Genomic DNA, 24,707 nt, shown 5'->3' with positions numbered 1-24,707 from the left:
TTCCACTATTACTAGGCTCCACAGGAGGTTGTTTGTTGATCCAGGCTGCTATGTGATACCTGTCAGGAGTAGACAGGTCATAGTAGCAGGCTGTTACAAATAAGAGAGTTCACTGCACCACTTAATTAGGTCAAACAAATTTTGCTGCAGACAAGCCATGCCATGAAGGTTATGTGGGATCCAGTTGGCCTATTCTGCAACATATTGGGGGCCTGAGGTTTGGGATCTTTATACTTGTTGCCAAGTGTTATTTCATCATAGTTGTGCTTAGGATCTTGATAGCTTTTTAAAAACCCTTTAATATGTGTGTTCAATCATTTTATGATATGAATTTAAAAATAGATCTAGGTAAACTATATTCATGCATGATTTACTGTATTGAGTATTTAATGTAAAATATTTTTTTTTTCTTTTGAAACTATAATAGTAAACATTTGAGTAAGTTTTATGTGGACTTCCATGTTGCTTGTGATCCAAGCAAGATGGCTGGGGTTTGATGACGAGAGCCACCCATAACCTGTATGTATCTTTTTATGTTACGTGTCTGCTTCACAAGCTGATTGTAGGATAAAAATGCTCAAGGTTGTGTGCCTCTGTGTGTTTCAAAAATACACTGCTATCTTCGCATTTAGCTTGTTAAATGTGAAGATGACTCTCCAGGGATTTAAATTTTTGCATTTTGGAAATATAATGTGTATTTGAAAATACAACATGCCAAAAATACAAATATGTGTTTCAATAGAAATGAAAAAGATTAATTGAAAATATAATGTTATTGGGAGTGAAATAACGTGTAGGTTCGTCACAGGAACTTACTTTGAGAGTCTCAGTGTTTCAGTTTTTCCACACGTACAATGAAGCGATGCTGGTGCCTAGCTCTTACCACATGGAAGGTGGCACGTAGCACTTGGTGAAAGCTGCTGCTGTTATCTGAGGTCTTCTTTATTTTCACTGTTGTTGTTATTTAAGGGAATTTAGAACTAAGATGAATATGATAACGCTCAGAATCACTAATACCTTATGTTTATACTTTTTTTCTTTTAGGTTCTTGCTCAGGTACAAGAGCCTTATATACTTACCAACAGTCTTTCTGCTGAGCTCCATTTTTTGGATGTTTATGACTTGGTTCATCTTATTCTTTCCTGATATCCTTCAAGTTTACATTTAAATGCATATCTCATTTAGCTTTTAAAAATGACTAAAATTTAGATACTAGATGAGATCCAGGGAATGCAAATCAAATTTATATTAATTTAATGGTCCTGATTGATGGTGTTTAATGTTGGAAATCTACTGAATTCTGGACGTGATCTCAGGGTACACTATGGAAACAGCAGGTGTTTAATATTAATTACACATAGGAAGGAAACAGTTTAACAATATATTAAAACAGTAAATGAACTGTGAATTATTTAGATCCATAAAAATTACTGTGTTGCCTTGAGGTTCTCTTTAAGGTCAGATGGTTCTTTTAACTTGGTCAGCAGTTATAGTGATTAATAAATCTGGATGCCAAGATTACCTGTACAGGTGAAATACTGAAGGAAATGTGTCCTCTTCAGCAGTAGTCAGTGCAGTGTTATCATCCAAGGCAGTGATTTTCAGTGCACAGTAAAAAGAAATTTGCGTTGCCACCCAAAATATATGTGAGACAAAAGCACATCCTAATATGTGCTTTACTCTAACATTTTTGTTTTTTATTCTATTTTCTTTTTAAAAAATGCAAGTCATAGGCCACTTAAATCTTTCATGACCTACTAGTGGATGGCAACTTGTAGTTTAAAAAAAACAACTCATCCAAGGGATTGGTTTATTACTTGAGGAGCAGGGCCCAGGCCAAATCCAGTCACCTGAAAGTGAGGATAGGGGTTACTTCTTAGTTTATGGCTATTTATAGCTCCCATTAGGAAGGATGCGTTTTCTCCAGTTTTCAGAGTTCCCACCTCTTTCCAGGCTCTTTTCTCTCCCTCAAAGGGCCCTAGGAAACCATTAAAAGCCTTGCTTTCCTTACAGGGCAGGAGAATGGATGTGGTGGATAGACATGTACCTTTAAGCATATTCCTCTAACTCTCTGTTATTTCTCATTCTGGGAGTGATACACTTTTAAAGAAAGAATACTGCTTATAAGAGAGATGCGTTCACTCAGTTTATTGTTTCATCGGAATAAATGTAAAGTGAGAGAGGCATATGAATTCTGAGTGCATTTATCACCCTTCATTATAGCATGTTTTTACTTTAGTGATGCTCTTTATTTCTGAGCGTTATCTCTAGTACTTTTCAGATTCCTTTAAATAAATGGCACAGTATACCATGGGGGTCATTTTGACTTTTCAAAAGATTTTATTGCATTAACTTTCATCTCAGTTATTGATTTGAGGGCAGCTTTTTAAGCACTGGCCTTATGACCACCACTTAATAAAGGCTTGGGTGATATTATGTGATACAAAAATACTTTATCACTTATAGAAGTCCCAAGGCTAGTAAATGTTTTGGTAATTGACGTAGTACTGAAAGGGCTGACTGATATTTTATTTATGATTTCATACACAGTGGAGTAAACATAGTTTTAAAATTGTGTTTCTTGATGACTTTTTAAAATGTGGGTAACTCATGCTCTTTTAGATTTTGCACTAAAAAAGTGTGGTAGTTTTTACATTGAATTATTTCAAATTTTCAGTGTCAGTATTAACAAAAGTGTTACTCCACCATAGTTTGAAAACCTCGATTACAGAAGTATTTAGTTAGTATTCAGCTGAGTTTACTGCTGTTCAATATTTGTGAAGATGTCATAATATGAGAAGGACTGATTTGATTTCCATAGCTGGACAGAATCTTAAAAGACGTTGGAGTTGACAGGAAGGTCTTTTACTGACATGTACAGCATGAAACCAGTTCTAATAAGCACGCAGGCTGCTGCTGGTGGGTCCAGGTCAGTCAGTAGGTGGCGCCATCAGATCAGTGTTTTCCAAGCTGAGTGCTAAATGTTATCTGTGTGCACTGAGGTGCTGCCCTGGAAAGACCCATCCTGAGGGTGTAGACTAGTTGTGTTGCCGTGTCTGGATTGCATGGGGCCTCCACTCCCATAGCCACTTTGCCCGTCATGGGAAGAGGGCCTGGGAATATTGTGGAAGGAATGTGGTCTTTGGAATCAGACAGAATGAATTGGAGTTCTGGCTTTTTTTTTTTTTTTTCTTACTAGTTGTTATGTGAAGTGAAGTGAAAGTTGTTCAGTTGTGTCCAACTCTTTGGGACCCCATAGACTGTAGCCCACCAGGCTCCTCTGTCCATGAAATTCTCCAGGCCAGAATACTGAAAGGTGTTGCCAGTCCTTTCTCCAGGGGATCTTCCCAAGCCAGGGATCGAACCCAGGTCTCCCACATTGCAGGCAGATTCTTTACCTGCTGAGCCACGGTACCATTGGGCAAATAATTTCACTGAGTATCAGTTTTCCTAAATTAGGAATAACAGTACCAAGTTCATCAGGTGCCTGCAAGTATTACTATGTTAGGATGTCTGTAAAATGCTGACCATAGTCCCCATTCTGTAAATAATACCTATTATTTTATTATTATCAATTACTCTTATGAACAAAATCTGTGTGGAAGGTTGTATGTTGGAATTTTAAGAGCAGCTCTAGGTTAGCTCTTGAGATGAACACTTTCTTTTAGTGCCTTTTGTGTGTACAGCAAGTGATATGTGGCTTTTATGAGGCAGGTTTGAGAGAAGGAGAGAAGGCCTTAGTGATGAGCTTGGAAGTAAGATTAAGATTCAGCAAAGAGATGGTGAACCACTGAACATGACGTTTGGGATTCCAGCTGTAGCTGAGTTAAGTTTAAGAGGAATAAATATGTGAAGTCCTAATACTGAGTTTCAGACAATCAGCGTGATACAAGTACACATCGTGGTGAGGAATGACACAGCTTCAGGTCGGATGAAAAAGAACCAGGAGCTTTGACCAGAAGCCTGGTATGTGTAGTGATGTGGCTTTCAAGGAAACCAGTGTATTGTCTAGTATTATTAGGATGTGAGTGTCTAGGCAAAAGACATCAGCATCTCACTGTCGACTGCACTGGTCAGGACACACCTGAGATGTGTTTGCTCTGTTTCAAATTCTGTTCTTTCGAAAAGAGACAGTGGCTAACAGAGGAACGTATGCAGGAAAGCGTGTTGTACGAGCAGTGATATTGCTGCCTATCCTGGAGGTGTAAGCTCTGCCTTCCAATTTCAAGTGCCTGAAAGTCTGTCATTTGGAAGACAGTGCATTGTACAGAATGGGCACTCAAGAAAAATGTTGGAAGCAGCTCCTGTAGCATCTGCCTATAGGGCAACTATAGTGTAGATTACAGTGTAGATATAAAGGAGCTAAAGAACGAAAACCAGTTAATCCAAGTTATACAATGGCAGGTCTCAGATCCATGTTGAGAAATATTCTAGCTGCAAAAGGGTCACAGGCTAACTGGGGAGGTTAAATTGTCTACAGATAACTATAATCCAGGGCTGAGTGCCATAGAATTAACATTCTTGGGTTCAGGGAAGGGAGAGAATCCTTTTCCACAGGGAAAGACCTCAAGTGAAAGGAAGGCTGTAAGTTAGGTCTTGAAGGCAGTTAGGACTTGGACATCCTAAAAGTATGATTTTAGAAGTAGATGGGGAAAGTGGGGAACACTTGAGAGCAGTGAACCATACAAAGCAAGGGCATGGGAACAAGGAATGCTTGGCTTTTATGTGAGGGAATATAGTGAAGGGATCCGTTCATTTGGAAGGAGAGAATCCATCAATTTCTGCAGGACTTGTTTTAAAGATTATTCAGAACAGGAGCCCCAGATTTGTTCCACTCAGTACGGGAGATTATCCTGTGATTCAGTTGGAGGTTTTTGAGACTGTGTCGTATATGTTGATCAGGATTTTAGGGGAATGCAATTTCAATTTCATACAGCTTTTTTTTTTTTTTGATCCTGTGTTTTTCATAAAGCCAGGCCCATCTGCAGATAAACCAGTAAGCTAAACCAACAAGATCCATTCCTGCCTACCGGAACCAGATGTGGTTCTGCTGTTTTTTTGTGGGTAAGAGCAGTGCTTCTCAAACTATAATGTGCATGTGCATCCCCTTGGGATCTTGGTAAATTCCAGAGTCTGCTTCTGCAGGTCTGGGGTGAGGTCTGGAGCTCTACCCTTCTAATAAGCTCCCAGGTAAAGCCATTGCTGTGGGTCCACGGACCACACTTTGAATAGCAAGAGTTTAGTTTGTTCTGTGGCTACATTTTTCCACTCTGAAGTTTAGCACCAGGCAGCTTGGCAACACCTCCGAAGGCAGATACAGTTACTGTGTCAATATAATGATTTTTTTTTTTTTTTAGTTTTTTATTTTTTAAATTTTAATATCTTTAATTCTTACATGCATTCCCAAACATGAACCCCCCTCCCACCTCCCTCCCCATAACATCTCTCTGGGTCATCCCCATGCACCAGCCCCAAGCATGCTGCATCCTGCGTCAGACATAGACTGGCGATTCAATTCTTACATGATAGTATACATGTTAGAATGTCATTCTCCCAAATCATCCCACCCTCTCCCTCTCCCTCTGAGTCCAAAGGTCTGTTATACACATCTGTGTCTCTTTCCCTGTCTTGCATACAGGGTTGTCATTGCCATCTTCCTAAATTCCATATATATGTGTTAGTATACTGTATTGGTGTTTTTCTTTCTGGCTTACTTCACTCTGTATAATCGGCTCCAGTTTCATCCATCTCATCAGAACTGATTCAAATGAATTCTTTTTTACGGCTGAGTAATACTCCATTGTGTATATGTACCACAGCTTTCTTATCCATTCATCTGCTGATGGACATCTAGGTTGTTTCCATGTCCTGGCTATTATAAACAGTGCTGCGATGAACATTGGGGTACATGTGTCTCTTTCCATTCTGGTTTCCTCAGTGTGTATGCCCAGCAGCGGGATTGCTGGGTCATAAGGTAGTTCTATTTGCAATTTTTTAAGGAATCTCCACACTGTTCTCCATAGTGGCTGTACTAGTTTGCATTCCCACCAACAGTGTAAGAGGGTTCCCTTTTCTCCACACCCTCTCCAGCATTTATTGCTTGCAGATTTTTGGATCACAGCCATTCTAACTGGTGTGAAGTGGTACCTCATTGTGGCTTTGATTTGCATTTCTCTAATAATGAGTGATGTTGAGCATCTTTTCATGTGTTTGTTAGCCATCCGTATGTCTTCTTTGGAGAAATGTCTATTTAGTTCTTTGGCCCATTTTTTGATTGGGTCGTTTATTTTTCTGGAATTGAGCTGCAGAAGTTGCTTGTATATTTTTGAGATTAGTTGTTTGTCAGTTGCTTCATTTGCTATTACTTTCTCCCATTCAGAAGGCTGTCTTTTCACCTTGCTTATATTTTCCTTTGTTGTGCAGAAGCTTTTAATTTTAATTAGATCCCATTTGTTTATTTTTGCTTTTATTTCCAGAATTCTGGGGGGTGGATCATAGAGGATCCTGCTGTGATTTATGTCTGAGAGTGTTTTGCCTATGTTCTCCTCTAGGAGTTTTATAGTTTCTGATCTTACATTTAGATCTTTAATCCATTTTGAGTTTATTTTTGTGTGCGGTGTTAGAAAGTGATCTAGTTTCATTCTTTTACAAGTGGTTGACCAGTTTTCCCAGCACCACTTGTTAAAGAGATTGTCTTTACTCCATTGTATATTCTTGCCTCCTTTGTCAAAGATAAGGTGTCCATATGTGTGTGGATTTATCTCTGGGCTTTCTATTTTGTTCCATTGATCTATATGTCTGTCTTTGTGCCAGTACCATACTGTCTTGATGACTGTGGCTTTGTAGTAGAGCCTGAAGTCAGGCAAGTTGATTCCTCCAGTTCCATTCTTCTTTCTCAAGATTGCTTTGGCTATTCGAGGTTTTTGTATTTCCATACAAATCTTGAAATTATTTGTTCTAGTTCTGTGAAAAATGTGGCTGGTAGCTTGATAGGGATTGCATTGAATTTGTAAATTGCTTTGGGTAGTATACTCATTTTCACTATATTGATTCTTCCGATCCATGAACATGGTATATTTCTCCATCTATTAGTGTCCTCTTTGATTTCTTTCATCAGTGTTTTATAGTTTTCTATATATAGGTCTTTAGTTTCTTTAGGTAGATATATTCCTAAGTATTTTATTCTTTTCGTTGCAATGGTGAATGGAATTGTTTCCTTAATTTCTTTTTCTACTTTCTCATTATTCGTGTATAGGAATGCAAGGGATTTCTGTGTGTTGATTTTATATCCTGCAACTTTACTATATTCATTGATTAGCTCTAGTAATTTTCTGGTGGAGTCTTTAGGGTTTTCCATGTAGAGGATCATGTCATCTGCAAACAGTGAGAGTTTGGCTTCTTCTTTTCCAATTTGGATTCCTTTTATTTCTTTTTCTGCTCTGATTGCTGTGGCCAAAACTTCCAGAACTATGTTGAATAGTAGCGGTGAAAGTGGACACCCTTGTCTTGTTCCTGACTTTAGGGAAATGCTTTCAATTTTTCACCATTGAGGATAATGTTTGCTGTGGGTTTGTCATAGATAGCTTTTATTATGTTGAGGTATGTTCCTTCTATTCCTGCTTTCTGGAGAGTTTTTATCATAAATGGATGTTGAATGTTGTCAAAGGCCTTCTCTGCATCTATTGAGATAATCATATGGTTTTTATTTTTCAATTTGTTAATGTGGTGAATTACATTGATTGATTTGCGGATATTGAAGAATCCTTGCATCCCTGGGATAAAGCCCACTTGGTCATGGTGTATGATCTTTTTAATGTGTTGTTGGATTCTGATTGCTAGAATTTTGTTGAGGATTTTTGCATCTATGTTCATCAGTGATATTGGCCTGTAGTTTCCTTTTTTTGTGACATCTTTGTCAGGTTTTGGTATTAGGGTGATGGTGGCCTCATAGAATGAGTTTGGAAGTTTACCTTCTTCTGCAATTTTCTGGAAGAGTTTGAGGAGGATAGGTGTTAGCTCTTCTCGAAATTTAATATAATGATTTTAATTGGACAAGGAGAACTGGTTTATTCCTGGCTTATTGGTTCATTATTGCACATTCATTTGTCCTTCCCTGGAGCAAAATTTTCCTTTTTGATGGAAACGATTTGAACCACTTTAAAAGGACTTCAAAGTGGGTAATGTCTATCTTTGAAACACTTTATCTTAACTTACCCATAATATCTGCCTTTCCAAATAGTATCTAATTCGTAACCACTTTGCAAGGAGAGCAGTTTCTTTGTTTCTGAATTAACTCAGCCTAATACAACTACAAGAATTATGTTATTAAACTTCCATGTAAGGAATGTTTGCTAGCATTAATCTAATATATAGGGAAGTATTTTTAATTAGAATCTCTGAACTCAGTGATTTGTTTCTTTGAATAGTTTTGTTAAAATTTATTAGGTGGTCAGAAAATACTATTTTAGATGCACACAGGAGAGGCACAGTTACACCATTAGATATTAATTTGCTTGGATCTGGAAGGTTTTTCAGTATTTAGGAGGTTCTTCATGTACCGCAGCTATTCCTCTCAGTCTTTTATATGAGTTTCAGCTAATGAGAAGAGATAATTATTAGCCAACTATGAGCAGATTCCTCTAGGAGCAGAACATAGGGTGGGACCAGGTTTTAGGGTTAGTCTGTGTAGTGGTGTGTGTATGTAAGAAAGGCACGGGTAGAGTGCAGAGTAAAGAGACTCTTAAGCACCAGTGATGAAATGTGCCTGCATCATAATTAGGCTGTTCTTACTAGAAATCTGATATGTTCCTTAACTTGGCTTTCACATGTAGCAGGCACCCCTTTGTATTTCGTTTTCATTATCAGCATAGTAGCCTTTCTCTATTTTTTCTACAAGACTTGGACAACTGATCCAGGGTTCACTAAGGCTTCAGAAGAGGAAAAGAAAATGGTGAGCTTTCTCTGTAATGTTACTGACTTGTTTTATAGAAGGGCATGGTAAACTATGTCGGTTTTTATTGGGACTGCATCTCTAGTGCCTGGCAGCTAATCAGTCTGTTAGTCGCCTCAGTCGTGACAAACCCTTTGTGACCCCATGGACTGTCACCCGCCAGGCTCCTCTGCCCATGGAATTCTCCAGGCAAAAATACTGGAGTGAATTGTCATTCCCTTCCCCAGGGGATCTTCCCAACCCAAGGATCGAACCCGAGTCTCCTCATTACAGCCGAATTCTTTACCATCCAAGCCCCAGGGAAGCCTGGCACATAATAGGTGCAGCGTAAATGTGGAATAATTAAATCAGCAAACAGATTTCTTCACTGTCATTTATTTATATGAAAGTTTAAAAAGTGTTTTTATTTTCCATTACAGTAATATACCACCAAGACTTTTCAGATACAATTTCTGTCAGTAGATATGAGCTCCTGCTTCTTTATAATAATACTTAGGTAATGATCATACAGCTTAAATTCCCTTATGAAATATAGAGAGTATCTAGGACGAGGCCAAGGGGAGTCCTTCTACTTACTGGCTGAGCAGATGCCCTTTCTTGTCCTCAGACTGAAATTGTCAGGAGTCACGGTGTGTTTCCCATTGCTTGTGAATGTTAGAAGTTGGGGAGATTATTATTTTCTCTGTTATCTAAAGCCAGTATTCCTGAAAGCCTGCCTTTGAAACTTATAACCATCAATTCTGATGTGTAGGTGGTTTTTGTTCCTTTTTTATGAGTGTATAATGTATGTGTTTATTTTTCTCTAGCATATTATAACTGAGAGATCGTTGCCATTCATGGAATACAGGGAGGGGGTGCAATTTTTGTGCATTCTAATTTATTGACTGTGGTTGAAAATGCAGCCTTGAAAAGTCACATATTTCAGGCACAGAATGATATGGTGGCAGGTCTTCTAAATTGCTTTTCTAGCTATTGCAGTTTGGAGAGAGAACTGTGAGAATGGTATATAACCATGCATCATCCATTTCCCCAGTAAAAAGCAAACGTAAGGTCAAACTTAATGTCTTTCAGAGTATCATCACCCTTGCAGAGACCGGCTGTCTGGACTTCAGAACATTTTGTACATCCTGTCTTGTGAGTGAATCTTTTCCTCTATAATTCTTTTCCCATAGTAAAAGCAAATTCTTTGTTACAATGCTCATGTATGCATTTTTTGCATCTTCTGGTATATTTATACACCTTTCTTTTTACCAGGTATAAAACTGTTTTTTTTTTTTTTTTAATTTCACATTGCTGTCAGAACAATTTTCTGCCTTGAACATATGAGAGAATGATGTTTATAATCTCTTGAAGTTGCCTATGGTTGAATCTCTTTTTGTGTTTGGTTTGCTTTTTCCTGCCATGAAGCATATGTTAGAGCTAACTTGGAGTCTCAGGATCATGGTGACCCTAGAAACCGCCTAGTGAAACCTTTGATTTAGCAACTGAGGATTCATGGCCTAAAGAGAAGTAACTTTCCCCAAATTACTGACAGAGCCAGAAATGTAACTCGTGTTTGCTGTTTCTTCAGCTGATACTCATCCTGCTGTGTGGTGCTGCCACATTTCCCCTTCATCAGTGTCAGTAGGCTCTGGACTCCAAATCCCCTTTATTCATGACCTAATTAAAGTAGACACCTGGAAGTAAGAGTAACAAGGCCTTCCAGAGCCTAAGTGAATTGATGATCAGTAAAGGATTATTTGTGCCAGTGTGTCTTTATAATTTAGAAATAAAATTTTGCTTTTGATTTGTTACCACTTTGGGATTCTGATATCTGCTTTTCGCTCTCTTAATTGTCGCCTTAGATAAGGAAGCCATTAAGATCACTCCATTGCCACGTGTGCAACTCCTGTGTGGCTCGGTACGATCAACACTGCCTGTGGACTGGACGGTGCATAGGTGAGAGTGTCAAGTTTCCATCTGAAGTTCAGCTCTGTCTTAATACGTGTGACTTTAAGCATCTGTAGCTTTTGCTTGTCAGAAATCAGCTCTGTGGTCTTAATACTTTCAGAACACTGATTGTTGAGGTTGATAATAATTTTAAAGCACCTTTATAGATAGTATCCTATTTTATCATGAGAAGTTGGTATTACTGTCTTCATTTTAGAGTTGGAAAAAATACTAAAGGTCAAATTATTTGCTTGAGTTCACTTTAGTAGTATCAGTTTTCCACTCCAGATAGCATGTTCTTTCCATAATTTGTATCTTATCCCTTTTATTCACCTTTTCTCCTTGCCTCCCAGGCTCAAGTAGGCACCAGAGCCAGAGATGGCAGAGGTCTGGGGTCTGCCTTCCCTGGGAGTATTTACTGTCCTGATCTGCAGCCCTGGGTTTCCTCTGAGCCATCACAGTAAAAGGCAGGGCTTTATTATGAGAAACTTCAGAGTCTCATGAGTCTTCAAGGGGAGGCTATGCGTGTAGAATCTTGATGAACAAAAGGCACCTTTCCGTGGTGCATTTTGATATTCTCTACTATTGGGAAGATCCCCTGGAGAAGGAAATGGCAACCTACTCCAGTATTCTTACCTGGAGAATCCCATGGACAGAGCCTGGTGGGGTACAGCCCATGGGGTCACAAAGAGTCAGACATGACTGAATGACTTAACACTTCTGTGAGCTTTTGTGTCTACAGTACAGGTGAAGAGATCATTCCTGTGTGCCCAGGCTTTGTGGACCCCATCCCACCATAGGGGTGAGATGAATGGCATTAATGACAGGCAGCCTTGAATGGCACTGAGAAAACAATAGTATAAGCCCACGTATTTTTATCACACCATGTTTACGTAGTATTTTCATTTACATCATCCTCTTTGGTTGCCACAGGCTTGTGAAGTAGACAGAAGAGATATTTTCCTCATGTTATGAGAACACTGAATCAGAAGTTAAATTACCTACCTACCTGTAGTCACACAACTTGTCATTTGTAGATCAGGGTCTCCTGATTCCAATGGGTGTTGTTCCTTCTGCTGGGCTTTGGGAAGCTGGGAACATCATGGTGGCTAAGGAGCTTTGTGTCATTAGCGTCAAAATGTGGCCATTTCCAGCATGGGGAGGGGCAGCACGTGCAACAGTGGGGCTTGGACACCTGGCACCTTCGCCCTTCCCTGCTTCTGTAGACCTGTCTCAGGTACTGCAGGTTGCCCCTCTTCTGCTGTATCCAGCTCCGTGCAAGATATCTGTTGCCCCTGTTTGTTTTCTGGGTTCCCCTGATTGAGTCCGTCCTTGATGTCCAGAAGTCACACTTGTATAAACTCATTCCATGGAAGGAAGGAAGAGACACAGGGTATGATTTGCCTACTCATTTCCCTCCAACACTGTAGAGGCCATCCTAGGGCTGTATAGGATTTACTTAGTAAGCTTTGTTCTCCAAAAAAACAAGTGTCTTCTTTTAGTAAGTAATGAATAAATATTAGTTCAGTTGATGTGGGCATTTGAACAGGGCATATCAAAGCTGTTTGGTTTGGGTTTAATGGCATTTAAAAGCAAAACAACAGCTTAGTTCTTTTTTACTTTAGTGAAAGCTTTTGACAGGAAATTGTTTAATAAGACCTTGTTTGGAAAATCATTGTAAGAAAGTGTTAAATATGTTGTTTTTCTTTTTCGATGTAGGTTTTGGCAACCATCACTATTACATATTCTTCTTATTTTTCCTTTCCATCGTGTGTGACTGGTTTATATATGAATCTTTCATCTGTAAGTATACGTTTTTCTTATAGCAGACTTAGACACCCACACTCGATGCACTGTTTCTTGTAAACTCTTTTATATCACATTGTGGCTGGATGACTATAAACCATACCCTAATAAAAGTGAAATGAATGCTCTTAAGACTTTCAGCATCGGGAAGCTGTAAGAAATGCTAGGAGAGGTTAGTTGTCAGTAATTTGTAAGAGATTGAACTCTGAAGTAACCTTGATAAGTTTGAGAAGTGGTCAAAAATAGACTCATATAAGTGCAGATTTATCCCTCAGTGAGATGAGTAAAAATCAGTTGCTCAAGTACAAAGCAAGGGGAAGTGATAAGTAAATGAAATAGGGGGCAAAAGTTGGTGGTCGAGAGGTTGAGGGAGCGGGGTGGAGGTGGTCATAGTACTTAAGGCACAGAACTCTGAAAGCTCGTACCATTTGATAAAATATCAAGTCAGGACTTAGAACTGATGGGAAAACAGTGACAGTGATTGAAAGGTTGGAAACAATAACTTGGAAGAAAACAGCAGATCACTTATTCTGCTTCTCTGAGAAAGGAAAACAACTTTTCAGTAGCTGTGCAGGAGGTTGTCAGTGGCTGGCAGGGGTGGGGGGACTCACGTAGGGAGTGATGTCCAGCTGTTCCAAGGTGATCGAGTAAGAACAGGGTTTAAATTGAAGCGAGGATTTTGGTTAGCTCTTAAGAATTGCATGCCTGTGCTTTTCAGACCTAGGAATAGGCTACCTAACTGGAAAAACTTACAGAGCTTATAGTTTATTTTGATTTTATTGGTTTAACTGTATATCATTTATTTATTCTGAAGGTTTTAGGAGCATTTGGTTCTAGAGGCAGAGGCTTTACTTCTGATCTGTTTCCATGCACACTCCTGTTATATTCATGCTCAAGTCTTGGATTTTGCCAGTAGAATACAAGTCTGTTGCTTGAGCTAAAATGTGGAATGATTCTAGCAGATGTGGAAAATTTATTCCTACATTTTTTCTTTTCCTCTTTAGCATCCCAAGTCCCACCACTCCTTACTCCCCCCACCCCACTCACCAGCCGGCTTTCTCTAGGTTAAATTTTGTTTCATTTTTGAAAGGTAATTTCCCCATGCTGTCCGCAGCCTCTCGAATCTCCTTCCAGAAACATCCAGGATTACAGGTTGTTGGTTGTTGTTCAGTCGCTCAGTCATGTCAGTTGTTTCTGACCCCATGAACTGCAGCACACCAGGCTTCCCTGTCCTTCACTATCTCCCAGAGTTTGCTCAAATTCATGTCTATTGAGTCAGTGATGTTATCTAAGGATCTGATCCTCTGCAACCCCCTTATCCTTTTCCCTTCAGTCTTTCCCAGCATCAGGGTCTTTTCCAGTGAGTCAGTTCTTCACATCATGTGGCCAGAGTGTTGGAGCTTCCTCTTCAGCATCAGTCCTTCTAATGAATACTCAGGGTTGATTTCCTTTAGGATGGACCGGTTTGATCTCCTTGCAGTCCAGAGGACTCTCAAGAGTCCCTTTTGTTTTGTTTAGAGATTGTTAATTGATATTCATGAAATTGTCTGTTTTTAGCCTTGCCATAGGCACGGAGAGGACCCAGTTACCTTGACAGCCCTGTTTCTACCAGACCCCTTTGGTGTCTCTGATCACTAGGGAATGCTTTTGGAGCTTAGTGTAACCGCCACCATCTCAGATGGAGCTGAGTCAGAAGGTTGTGATCCCTGATCTCAATTCTTGTCAAAGACCATCAGTAATCCTGAGCACTGAAATTTTAAAACTGCTTAGATTATTATGTCCTGTGGAATAAGAAATAAAAGATTTTTTTTTTTTTAAATGCTTCTTTCTGTTGAAAGAGCTGCCCTTTTAAAGGCCTGAAAATAAAGCATATTCCTGGAAACCCTTTTGGAGCTGGGCCCCTGGACCAGCCTGTCCCTTGGGCTTGATCCTCAGGGAGAGGAGCCAGGCTTTACGCCGCTCTTGTCTCTCCGCACTCTCTTGTCACTAAAAATAGTCACCTTTGTGCGGGGGCTGTGTCCAGCACAAGACTGCATTGATAAGGACAGAAGTAATTTTCCATCACATTCATCCTTTCCAAGTTGCTTTCTTATTACATGCATTTGGTTCTTCCCTCCTCTTTGTCTTTATTCTCTGGCTCCAAAGCAATTTTTGTATTACGTTTTTTGTTCCTTAGAAACAGTCCCACCTTACATTCACTAACAACTGTGTAGACTAGCTGAACATATTTTGTTACTTTAATGTATTGTTTTGCTATTTTGTGACCACCGCAGTATTTCTTTACACTGAACAAGAGCATTATGTCCGTTTATCATTACTTCACAGAAGTCAAAAGTGAATTTTCACTCCATTTTTCTAACAAGGCCTCATTGTCATCCCACCTTCCTTATTATCAACACTCCTGATGCTAGAACACTGCTGTGTACCCTCCTTCTCGTGGGATCCAGTTCTAGCTACTCTGGCTTTGAGCAGCCTCTGTGCATTTCCCCTTTTGTGAGGTCTGTTTTCAGGGTGGATGGTAAGTCACTCAAAGTGTCAACATCCTACAAGCTACAGGACAAAGATTTTTAGATCATTGTTAGAACATCATAACTGTCAAAACTATTAAAGATGAAAGTGATTGATCTAGAGCACAAGTTCCCTGTTATTAGCCAGTGGCCACCTGATAAAAATGTATTATTAGTACACATTAAAGTGTTGTATTGCATAACATAATGTATGTGGCCATTTGCAGCCATATCTTCAATAAATCTAGAATCAGTCCTGTGAAAATTCCTGTTCGAAGTCATGCAGTGTTATCAAAAAAATTCCCAGAAGGGAGCAGTAGACGTTCAGAAGCAGAAAGAAAGTAGATGTTCTTTCCCACTCAGCAGCTGTTTCCTAAGCCTGCTGTTGGAAATTATATATATATATTTTTTGTCGTATCAGGTGTGTATGTGGAATGCATCTTTGTTTGCTGTCCTAATGAGCAGCTTTAAAAAGAGTGTAATTTGCCTTAAAGTTTTTTTACCTTGATTGTTGCTCTGTGATGATTGCCCTTAGAATGCTTCTGGCATATATTCATGAAAGATTGTTGGAAATCAAATGGGACTCCAAAAAAAAAAAAAAAAAGATTTTCAGGACTAAAATGGTCAGACAGTTGATAGTTAAGTCATGGACGCATTTCCTTTCTGTCCCAGGAGCTCTTAAGTGCTGCTTTGGGAAAATGTCTGAAACTACTTATCGAATTGTCAGAGGCATTTATAAAGCCTCAAGGTGCACATCTATACAGTTCTTATTTCCTTGTCCTTTATGAATGCCCATGATGCCTGTTTGATGTCACTGATTTTTACATGGGGCTTCTCTGGTGGCTCAGCTGGTAAAGAATGTGCCTGTAATGTGAGAGACATGGGTTCGATCCCTGGGTTGGGAAGATCCCCTGGAGCAGGAAATGCAGCCCACTCCAGTATTCTTGCCTGGAGAATTCCATGGACAGAGGAGCCTGGCAGGCTACAGTCCATGGGGTTGCAGAGTCTGATGTGCCTGAGTGACTTTCACTTTTGCTACCTGGAAGATCTGTTTCTTTTTTTCTGCCTATTCCTGCCTGTGTTCTCCCTACTGATGTTCTTGGCTTCCTGGGTTAGGGGGTCAGTATCATGAAGACCTCACTTTGGACTGACATATGAATAGATATTCCTGCAGAGAAACTGAGCTGCAGCCATATGAATCTTGTTCTTTTTTTCCTTAGGGGTGTCTGACTCATGAGTTCTCTCACCTGGCTTTTCTCCCTCTGCGGGATTAATTATGGTCCCATTGCACAAGTACAGTCAGTAACTGCCTGCTATAGGTTGTGTTACAGTGATACCCAGGTGCTTATAGGATTTCTTGTGTCCTCAACAATAGCCCGTTGAGCTGAGCCCTTAATAAGAATTTATGTTCAATTCTGTAATAGACCCTTGTCTTGCTGTAACACGGATAAGATAGAGAATATTCTCAGACAAATATTTATTGAATATATAATCATTCTCAGTTATCAAGTCCTTGAATAACTAACTTCTGACCAGTCTGTTTTATGCTGAGTATGCTTTTAGTGATGGTTTTATAAAGGTTTTGGTTTTTATTCCTTCACTGCCAACTACCAATGCAGTATTGTCATAGCCTTAACAATACCATTAAAAAAAAAAAAATCTTTGTTGAGCTGACATTTATTTGGAAGATAAAGTCTTTAAGTTGAGTTCTGATCTGTGCTATTATGTGTTACTTTCTCTTCTCCCTAAATAGAACTGCAGCGATTTTTATCTTCTTGAAGAATGACCACTAGCTTGTTACCATTTTAAATAGTGGATCCCTCTTTTGTGACTTCACAGATTGGTCAAATCATTGCACCACAACATTCAAAGAAGACGGACTGTGGACCTACCTCAATCAGGCTGTGACCTGCTCCCCCTGGGTCATGTATATCTTCGTGTTAGCAGGTTTTCATTTCTCATGGTCAGCGTTTTTATTAATAAATCAACTTTTTCAGGTATTTATTTATTTTCTTATAGTGCATATACAGTAACATGTAGTGAGGTAGAAGGACTTAAATTTCAAATCAGAAGACTTAGATTTGAGCTCTGCCTCTGTCACTTACCCTGTGGGTCTGGGCATGTCATTTGACCCCTGAATTGCAGTTTCCTATAAAATGGGCGGGGTTGGGGGGGGTAGTAATTGCTGTCAACTCTAACAGAATGGTTTAAAGGTTAGAGTAATAAGGTGTTAGTATAGTCGTTAAGAGTTATCTAAGCTGACCTCTTTAACAGATAGAGGTCAGAGAGGTGAATTGAATTGCTCAAGATCACCCACTGAATGGCAAAAATGAGAACTGGTAACTTAGGTCTTCTGACAATTCCATTCAAGGGCTTTTTCTGTCATATAATTAAACTATATGGTGTGTAAAAGCATGGTATAAACTATAAAGCATTAGGCAGACGTGAGATGATTATGTTCCCTCCCTTTTCCTAGCCCTGTTTGTTATCCTTATTATTATGTGGTACTTAAGGGCATGGAAGTGGAGAAGAAATGAAAGATGCATCACTAACCAATGGACATACACTTGCAGAGAAGGTCATGACCATAGAAAGGTCATGCTCCAGGGCAGTAGCCACCACCTTCAGCTTTCTGTGAAGCTTCTGTTCCTTCCCTGCTGCGTGCCTGCCTTTAAGAGCGTAACCTAATTCCCACTGTTGCTATGGCCTCCCTCATGGAATGGACAGCCATGATCAGTCTGAGCCAATTACTGCCAGACCTCAGATAATTAGAGCATTACTCAACAAAAGCAAAATGTATTCCATTTTTATGAGGAAGTAACCAATTCTGCAATAATAATAAAAAGTAAAGGAAGGAAAAGGGGGAAAATGCTGAAGAAAGGAATTAAGCTGATAATACTGACTGAATTGAGGTTTCTGAGTATTCATCCTAATCTCCTATCTGACATCTGTAGACTCGGGCAGTAGGAATAAATATTAGCAGGACTTCCCTGTTGGTCCAGTGGTTAAGACTCCTTGCTTCCGCTACATGGGGTGTGGGTTTGATCCCTGGTATGGGAACTAAGATCCTACATGCCATGTGGTGTGGCCAAAAAATAATTTAAAAAAAGAATGAATATTAGCGTCAATGATTATTAATATTATAATAATCATTTATAATGTGTGTGCTCTCAGTCGTGTCCAACTCTTTGTGGCCCCATAGGCTGTAGCCCACCAGGTTCCTCTGTCCATGGAATTTTCTAGGCAAGAATACTGGAGTGGGTTGTCATTTCCTACTCCAGGGGATCTTCCCGACCCAGGGATCAAACCCTTGTCTCTTGTGTCTCCTGCATTGGCAGGTGGATTCTTTATCACTCACACCACCTGGAAAGCCATAATCATTTATAAGTTAGTTCTAAGAGTCCAGGAAAGGAGAAAGAAAATTAGAACTGATGTCTCAAATCCTAGGTTCTGCCTCTAAATCCACCTCTGACTAAGTAAAGGTATTAGTCAGCCAGTCGTGTCCAACGCTCTGTGATCCCATGGACAGCAGCCTGTCAGGCTCCTCTGCCCATGGGATTCTCCAGGCAAGAACACTGGAGTGGGTTGCCATGCCTTTCTCCAGCAGATCTTCCAGATCCAGAGATTGAACCTGGGTCTCTTGCATTACAGGCCGATTCTTTAACATCTGAGCCACCAGGGAAGCTCAGCCATAAGCAAGGCACTCAACATCTCTTAGGCTTAGCTTTCTCATCCGTAAAATGGACACACAACTTTGGCACAGTCTTCATCTCAAATGTTGAGGAGCCCACTGACGGGAAGGCGCTTTGGAATATGTAAAGCATATATAAATAATATATATATTAGGTATTATTAATGCAAATGATTATTTATATATGGTTTACGTATTCCAAAGCACTTTCGCGTCAGTGGCCTCACAAACATTTGAGATGGAGACTGTGCCAAAGCCGTGTGTCCATTTTATGGATGAGAAAGCCAAGCTTAAGAGATGTTGAGTGCCTTGCTTATGGCCATAGGGCTCAGTTAGAGGCAGAACCTAAGACTTGAGACATCAGTTCTAATTTTCTTTCTTCTTTCTGGACTCTATAAAGAAGTACAAGTATTTGAGGATATAATATCTTTGCTTTTTAAAAGAAAGTTTGTTTATACTCTCTAAGGCCGGAAAGTGAGCTCAAAGTTTTGGATAGTTTTCAAATAGGAGAATTCAGAGTAAAGTTGTTTTCTTAATAAACAAAATAGTCCAGTTATTTGAAGTCTTTCATTTCCTAAGTGCTCTCATGAGTCATGGTTTTGACTGTAGCAAGTCAAACTGAGAGGGTGACTGCTGACAGGGACCATGGACTTTGTTCTCATGCTGACTGAGGTGTCCATCCCAGTTCTGTCATTTTCTAAGCTGTGTGGCCTTGGACCAGTTGCTTCACCTCTACCAACCTCTGCACTAGATCATTTTAAACATACTATTGCAAGTCCTTAGACAAGCTGAAGAGGGTGCTGTGATAATCTGTGTTTTACAGATAAGGAACTTGATGTTTGAGTTGTTTGAGAATTGGATGAGATACCTCAGTGAGTAATATTGGTTTTAATGATTCAAGAATTTTTTTAGCTTCTTTAATTCTTACCCTTCCCCAAATTTATAGCTGTCCTAATAAAGGACAATTTTCAAATGTCCTTCACTTCAGATTAACTTTATTTGACCCTTTTCAAAGAGATACTAAGAAGCATACAGAGGTTGAGATAATTGTATTAATACTGACATTATGTTGCTTGATTCATCTGAAATTTGAATGCTGAATGTGTTGAGAATCTAAACACTGCCACAAGCAGTGATTGCTAAAGCAATCATTTTAGGACTATCAGTCAATGCCCTCTGCTTTCTTGAAGGTTAATAAAAAGCAGACAATCCAAAAAAACAGAAGCCCAGCTACTAGATTTACATAGGAGAGTCTGGGTTTGAGCTATCAAGTCCTTTCCCTTACCACGATCCTTGGTTAGAAGGCTTGGTGATGTTGTCTTTGGCGAAGAGCTGATTGTTTATCAGTGTCCTGTGATGCTCTGCCAAGAGTGATGAGCCTCAGTGTGGTGGGGTGGGGTTTTTTTTTGCATACCTTCCAATATTCTTTTTCAGATTGCTTTTCTGGGCCTGACCTCCTATGAGAGAACCAGCCTGCTGAAGCAGAGCAAGCACATGAAACAGACATTGTCCCTCAGGAGGACCCCCTACAAGTAAGTGAGACCTGTTCCTCCCTCTGGGTCTATGGAAGGTGCTGGCCTCACCGTCACCACCTGTGGCCCTGCTGCCATCCTCCCAACTGGCTTCCTGATGGAGTTGGACCTCTTCTTTCTTGGAAGCCTCAGTGATAGCAGAAGAGTGGTAAGGTCATGAGCCCCAAGGTGGTAAGAATTTGGGATTTAGTCTACTGGACCAAGCACAAACAGTAAGTGACTTTGAAGTTTTGCCAAGCCGGGGGATCTTTTCAGTCAAGCCACATGGTCACAAGGTTGCATATTGCTGGCATGAAGTCAGTGTGAGATAACTGAGCACGTGGGTGAGAAAGCCAGCCACAGGGCTCTCTGCAGAAAGCGTTAGATTGCGAGCTTTGCCAGGATTTTCAACCTGACTTTCTATCACCAGTAATCTTTTAGCCCTATGGTTTAATGAGCCCACCCGTGTCAAAGAAAAGCTACTTTTTCAGGTTTGGGATATGTTCTCCCGAGAGCACCAGCTGTATAAAACCCGTCCTCTGTCAAAAATGAGTGTGTCTGTAGGAAGGCCATCCTCTTATGATGTGAATGATCAGGCTTTGAAGCTTATCTCCCTGTCACATATATCGGGATCTGGAGGCTGGGAGCACTGCAGAGGTGACCCAGGGCCCTCCAGGGATTTGAACGCTTACTGCATATCTCATGAGCAGTCTATTTTAAAGCACACTCATGGTACAAGATGAAACTGTTAGGCTGTTAGACAGGGAAGTCAGAGCCCGTAATATGACTGTGATGTGTGTTTGGAGAAGAGAAATTGACTTAATTGGGAAGAGGGGGCCAAAGTGATGGAGAGTAGAGACTGGTGTTAAGCTTGTGTTGATTGCTGGAGACTGGCAGCTGTAATAAGTCTCTTTCTCAGGGATGTAACCAGAAGAATAAATATTTAGTCCACCAAAGTATGGACCTCTTTGCGATAGAGGTGTAATTTTAAGCTGAGCCTTGAAAGACATGGGGTTGGGGAGAAGGAAGGAAGGGCATTCTAAGCCCTGGAGAAGAGTCTGAATAAAGGGCCAGAGGTGAGCGAGCTGGGGCATGACGAGTAACAGCAGCATCCCTGGAGGAACTAAAGGTAAAGCCTTGGAGCCACTTTGAATCTGGCTTCCAAATGCTGCTCAACCCAAAGTTTTGTCTTATTTGTCCTCCCTAAGTTACTTTTACGCATAGCCAGCTCTTGAGCTGGGCCCTGTCAATCTCCAGCATGCCTTCCCGCTTCTACCCCGTCAGTTCCATGTGGGCAGCCCTCTGCCTGGGAAGCTGCCTTCTGAGCAGCCTTGGAACTCTTTCCAATGGCTCTCACTAACCAGCAGCAGCACACGCTCATCCTCACTCACAGATGTGTCCTCATGTACGATGGGGCACACGCGTAAAAATGAATATTCCTGGTAACTGGAACAGATAGTAGCACTCAGGAATTTAATGGAGGACAATAAAGATGGTGAAGATACATGCAGTCAGGATGGCTCCAAAGGTGAAGTGGGCCTTGCCCTGGGCCTTGAGAGCTGGTAGGACTTAAGAGGATGACGGTGTTACCTGATACGAGATTAGTGAAATGTGTGTTCCAGGGTAGTAGAATGGCCCGTGCAGTTGTGATCATGGGGAAAGTAAAGCCATGGTAGCTATCACAAAAGGTACGTTTGGAACATGGAAACCTGAGGAGTCTTGGGGCTTTATTGTGTAGGGCTGTGAGTACAAAGATGAGGAATTTGGATTTGAGCCTCTGGGCAGAGGAATGTCTTTAAAGGGTTTTGATTGGGAGGTGAGGAGCTATGATGTATCATGTTTTTGGAGGCCCAGTCTCCAGTATGTAAGATGAATTAGAAGGAATTGAGACAGAAGCATCATTTAGAGAGTTTCTTAGAAGAATCCCATCTTATTGATTGTGTGTGTGTGTGTGTGTGTTTCTGGCCCGTCTGGCCTTCGAGATAGTCCAGGTCTGAATTAGAGCAGTGGAAATGAAAAAACAAAAACTTAATAGTGGTGGTGACCGTTCCAGTAAGTGAGGATCCAAAATGAACTTAAGTTGCCAGGAATCTCAGAATAGGGATTCACGTTCAGAAATGGAACCAGGCTTCAGTTTTTACCAAAGGGTCCCAGGTTCAAGGAACTGTCTTGATTCACCCCTGGATTTCTGTGGGATCTTAGAAGGATGTGTATTGTAAATTCTCAGCGCACATTTAGGGTTTGAGTAAATGTTTATCAAGTGCTAACAGGAAATGTAGTAAGACACGTTCTGTTCCTTTCTTGGCAGCCTTGGGTTCACACAAAACCTCGCAGATTTCTTCCAGTGCGGCTGCTTTGGCTTGGTCAAGCCCTGTGCAGTAGACTGGACTTCACAGTACACCATGGTCTTTCACCCGGCTAAAGAGAAAGTTCTTCGCTCAGTATGAAGAAAAGCACCCCATAACTCTCACTTTGATTTGTTTGTACTTACATCAATGCTCTGTGGTCTGCAAGTGAAATGAAGACTGAGAGTTCACCTAAGCCCAAAGGAAGGCACAGGTGGCTTTTAAAGCCATTTGGTAAAAACAGAAGTTCTCAAGAAAGCATTTACACGTTTTCAGGTTTAGTAAGATGGACTGTTCCTGAACAATCTTAGCCAACGTCTAAAAAGAACTTTTATATTTTTCACGAGAAAATGCAAGTTCCTTTTTTTTTTTGGCGATAATATTCACCGATTATGGAGAAAGTGTGGTATTTTCAGATACTTTATTGGCTGTTTCAAAGTAGTACTATTCTTTAAACTTGTAATTTTTGATAAATTATTTGTCTTTGTTTTATCTATAAATATGTAAAAAAAATATTTAAATAGATGTACCTGTTTTGCTTTCACATGTAATAAAACAATTTTTTTGTAGCTGAGATTTAGTTTCTGAAACTTGACACTTCTTGAATCTTAAATTAAGAAAAGGTGTATTTAGGACTGAAGAAACATTCCCAGTTCCAGGAATGAGGTGAGATCATTGTTAATACAAATAAGCAAGTTTTTATTTTGTTTTCTGTTTTACTTAGAAAAGTGAACATAGGAAATATTAAAGACTAATTAGAATTTTTACTTAGCACTTTTAAAATATTAGATGGATGTGATTGTAAATGCTAATTTCCCCCTTCTGGAGGAAATGCTAGTTCAACTTTAACTCTTGGTATTATTTATATACATACACACACACACACACACACACACACATATGTATACACACACACAGATATATATACATCCCTGGACATGGCGCCTGCCTGCTGGAAACCCTTCCTTAGCTTCCCATTGCCCTGGGGGTAAAAGCTAAAATTCCCATCATGCCCTGCTGGCCCTGTACTGTTGCTATTTAGTCACTAAGTCATGCCCAGCTGCTTTGCAACCCCATGGACTGTAGCCCGCCAGTCTGCTCCACCTGTGGGATTTCCCAGGCAAGAATACTGGAGTGGGCTGCCATTTCCTTGTCAAGATAGCCTTGCATTTTAGAGCCTTATTTTGTTTACCATCTTACTTTGGACCACACTTTGTCCTCTAACCACACAGACTTTCAGTTCCTCAGTGGTCTGGTCTCATTTTTTCTACAGAGCCTTTGAGATAAGGAAAGTAAAGCCTAAAGACGTATGCATGCTCTCCAAGGTCACATGGATACTAAGTGAGCTACCCACTCTGGAGTGCCGGCCTCCTAGAATATCACCTAACATGTATGTGTTCAGTAAATATTTGAGTGAACTTGTTAAATGTGTGATTTTAAAGCAAGAAATGATGTGACCAGAATTGTGCTTGAAGGCTGATTCTCATTTGAGAGGCAGAATGACTTTTTCAGGCTATATCCTCTCTCCATTCCTTTCCTATCAACTCCTCCCAAAATATTCTCAAATTGTGATCCATAGACCGTTTCGATCAGAACCACAGGGATAGGGCAGGGACCTGGAGCTCACTTGTTTATAATTCAGATTCCCAGAGCCACTGTATTCTAGCATATCTAATTGATATGTAACATGGAAAGCACATTTCATTCTCCCTGGTGGCTCAGGCAGTAAAGCGTCTGCCTGCAATGCAGGAGACCTGGGTTTGATCCCTGGGTCGAGAGGATCCCCTGGAGAAGGAAATGGCAGTCCACTCCAGCACTCTTGCCTGGAAAATCCCATGGACAGAGGAGCCTGATAGGCTACAGTCCATGAGGTCGCAAAGAGTCGGACACGACTGAGCGACTTCACTTTCACTTTCACAAATATTTATGGAGCACCATGTTAGGTATTGTAGGCCAGAAAACATTTAG

The 24,707-nt window shown here is 40.3% G+C and overlaps 1 protein-coding gene across 3 annotated transcripts in view; it reads left to right on the top strand.

Moving 5' to 3' along the window:
- ZDHHC13 (zinc finger DHHC-type palmitoyltransferase 13) overlaps nucleotides 1–23,313 on the top strand; it is a 54,965-nt gene extending 31,652 nt beyond the window's left edge. For all 3 annotated transcript variants that reach the window (XM_060403984.1, XM_060403983.1, XM_060403982.1), the window contains 8 exons: nucleotides 1,045–1,147; nucleotides 8,828–8,950; nucleotides 10,022–10,084; nucleotides 10,795–10,888; nucleotides 12,599–12,682; nucleotides 17,032–17,189; nucleotides 20,318–20,415; nucleotides 22,703–23,313. In XM_060403984.1, coding sequence (XP_060259967.1) covers nucleotides 1,045–1,147; nucleotides 8,828–8,950; nucleotides 10,022–10,084; nucleotides 10,795–10,888; nucleotides 12,599–12,682; nucleotides 17,032–17,189; nucleotides 20,318–20,415; nucleotides 22,703–22,841 — 862 coding nt within the window. In that variant the 3' untranslated portion in view covers nucleotides 22,842–23,313. The remainder of the gene's footprint in view (nucleotides 1–1,044; nucleotides 1,148–8,827; nucleotides 8,951–10,021; nucleotides 10,085–10,794; nucleotides 10,889–12,598; nucleotides 12,683–17,031; nucleotides 17,190–20,317; nucleotides 20,416–22,702) is intronic.
- Nucleotides 23,314–24,707: the final 1,394 nt, after the last annotated feature.

This window comes from Ovis aries, chromosome 21 (genome assembly GCF_016772045.2).
Source record: "Ovis aries strain OAR_USU_Benz2616 breed Rambouillet chromosome 21, ARS-UI_Ramb_v3.0, whole genome shotgun sequence".
Lineage (NCBI taxonomy): Eukaryota > Metazoa > Chordata > Mammalia > Artiodactyla > Bovidae > Ovis > Ovis aries.
Note: the sequence above shows the minus strand (reverse complement) of the source record. Positions and strands in the feature narration are given on the sequence as shown.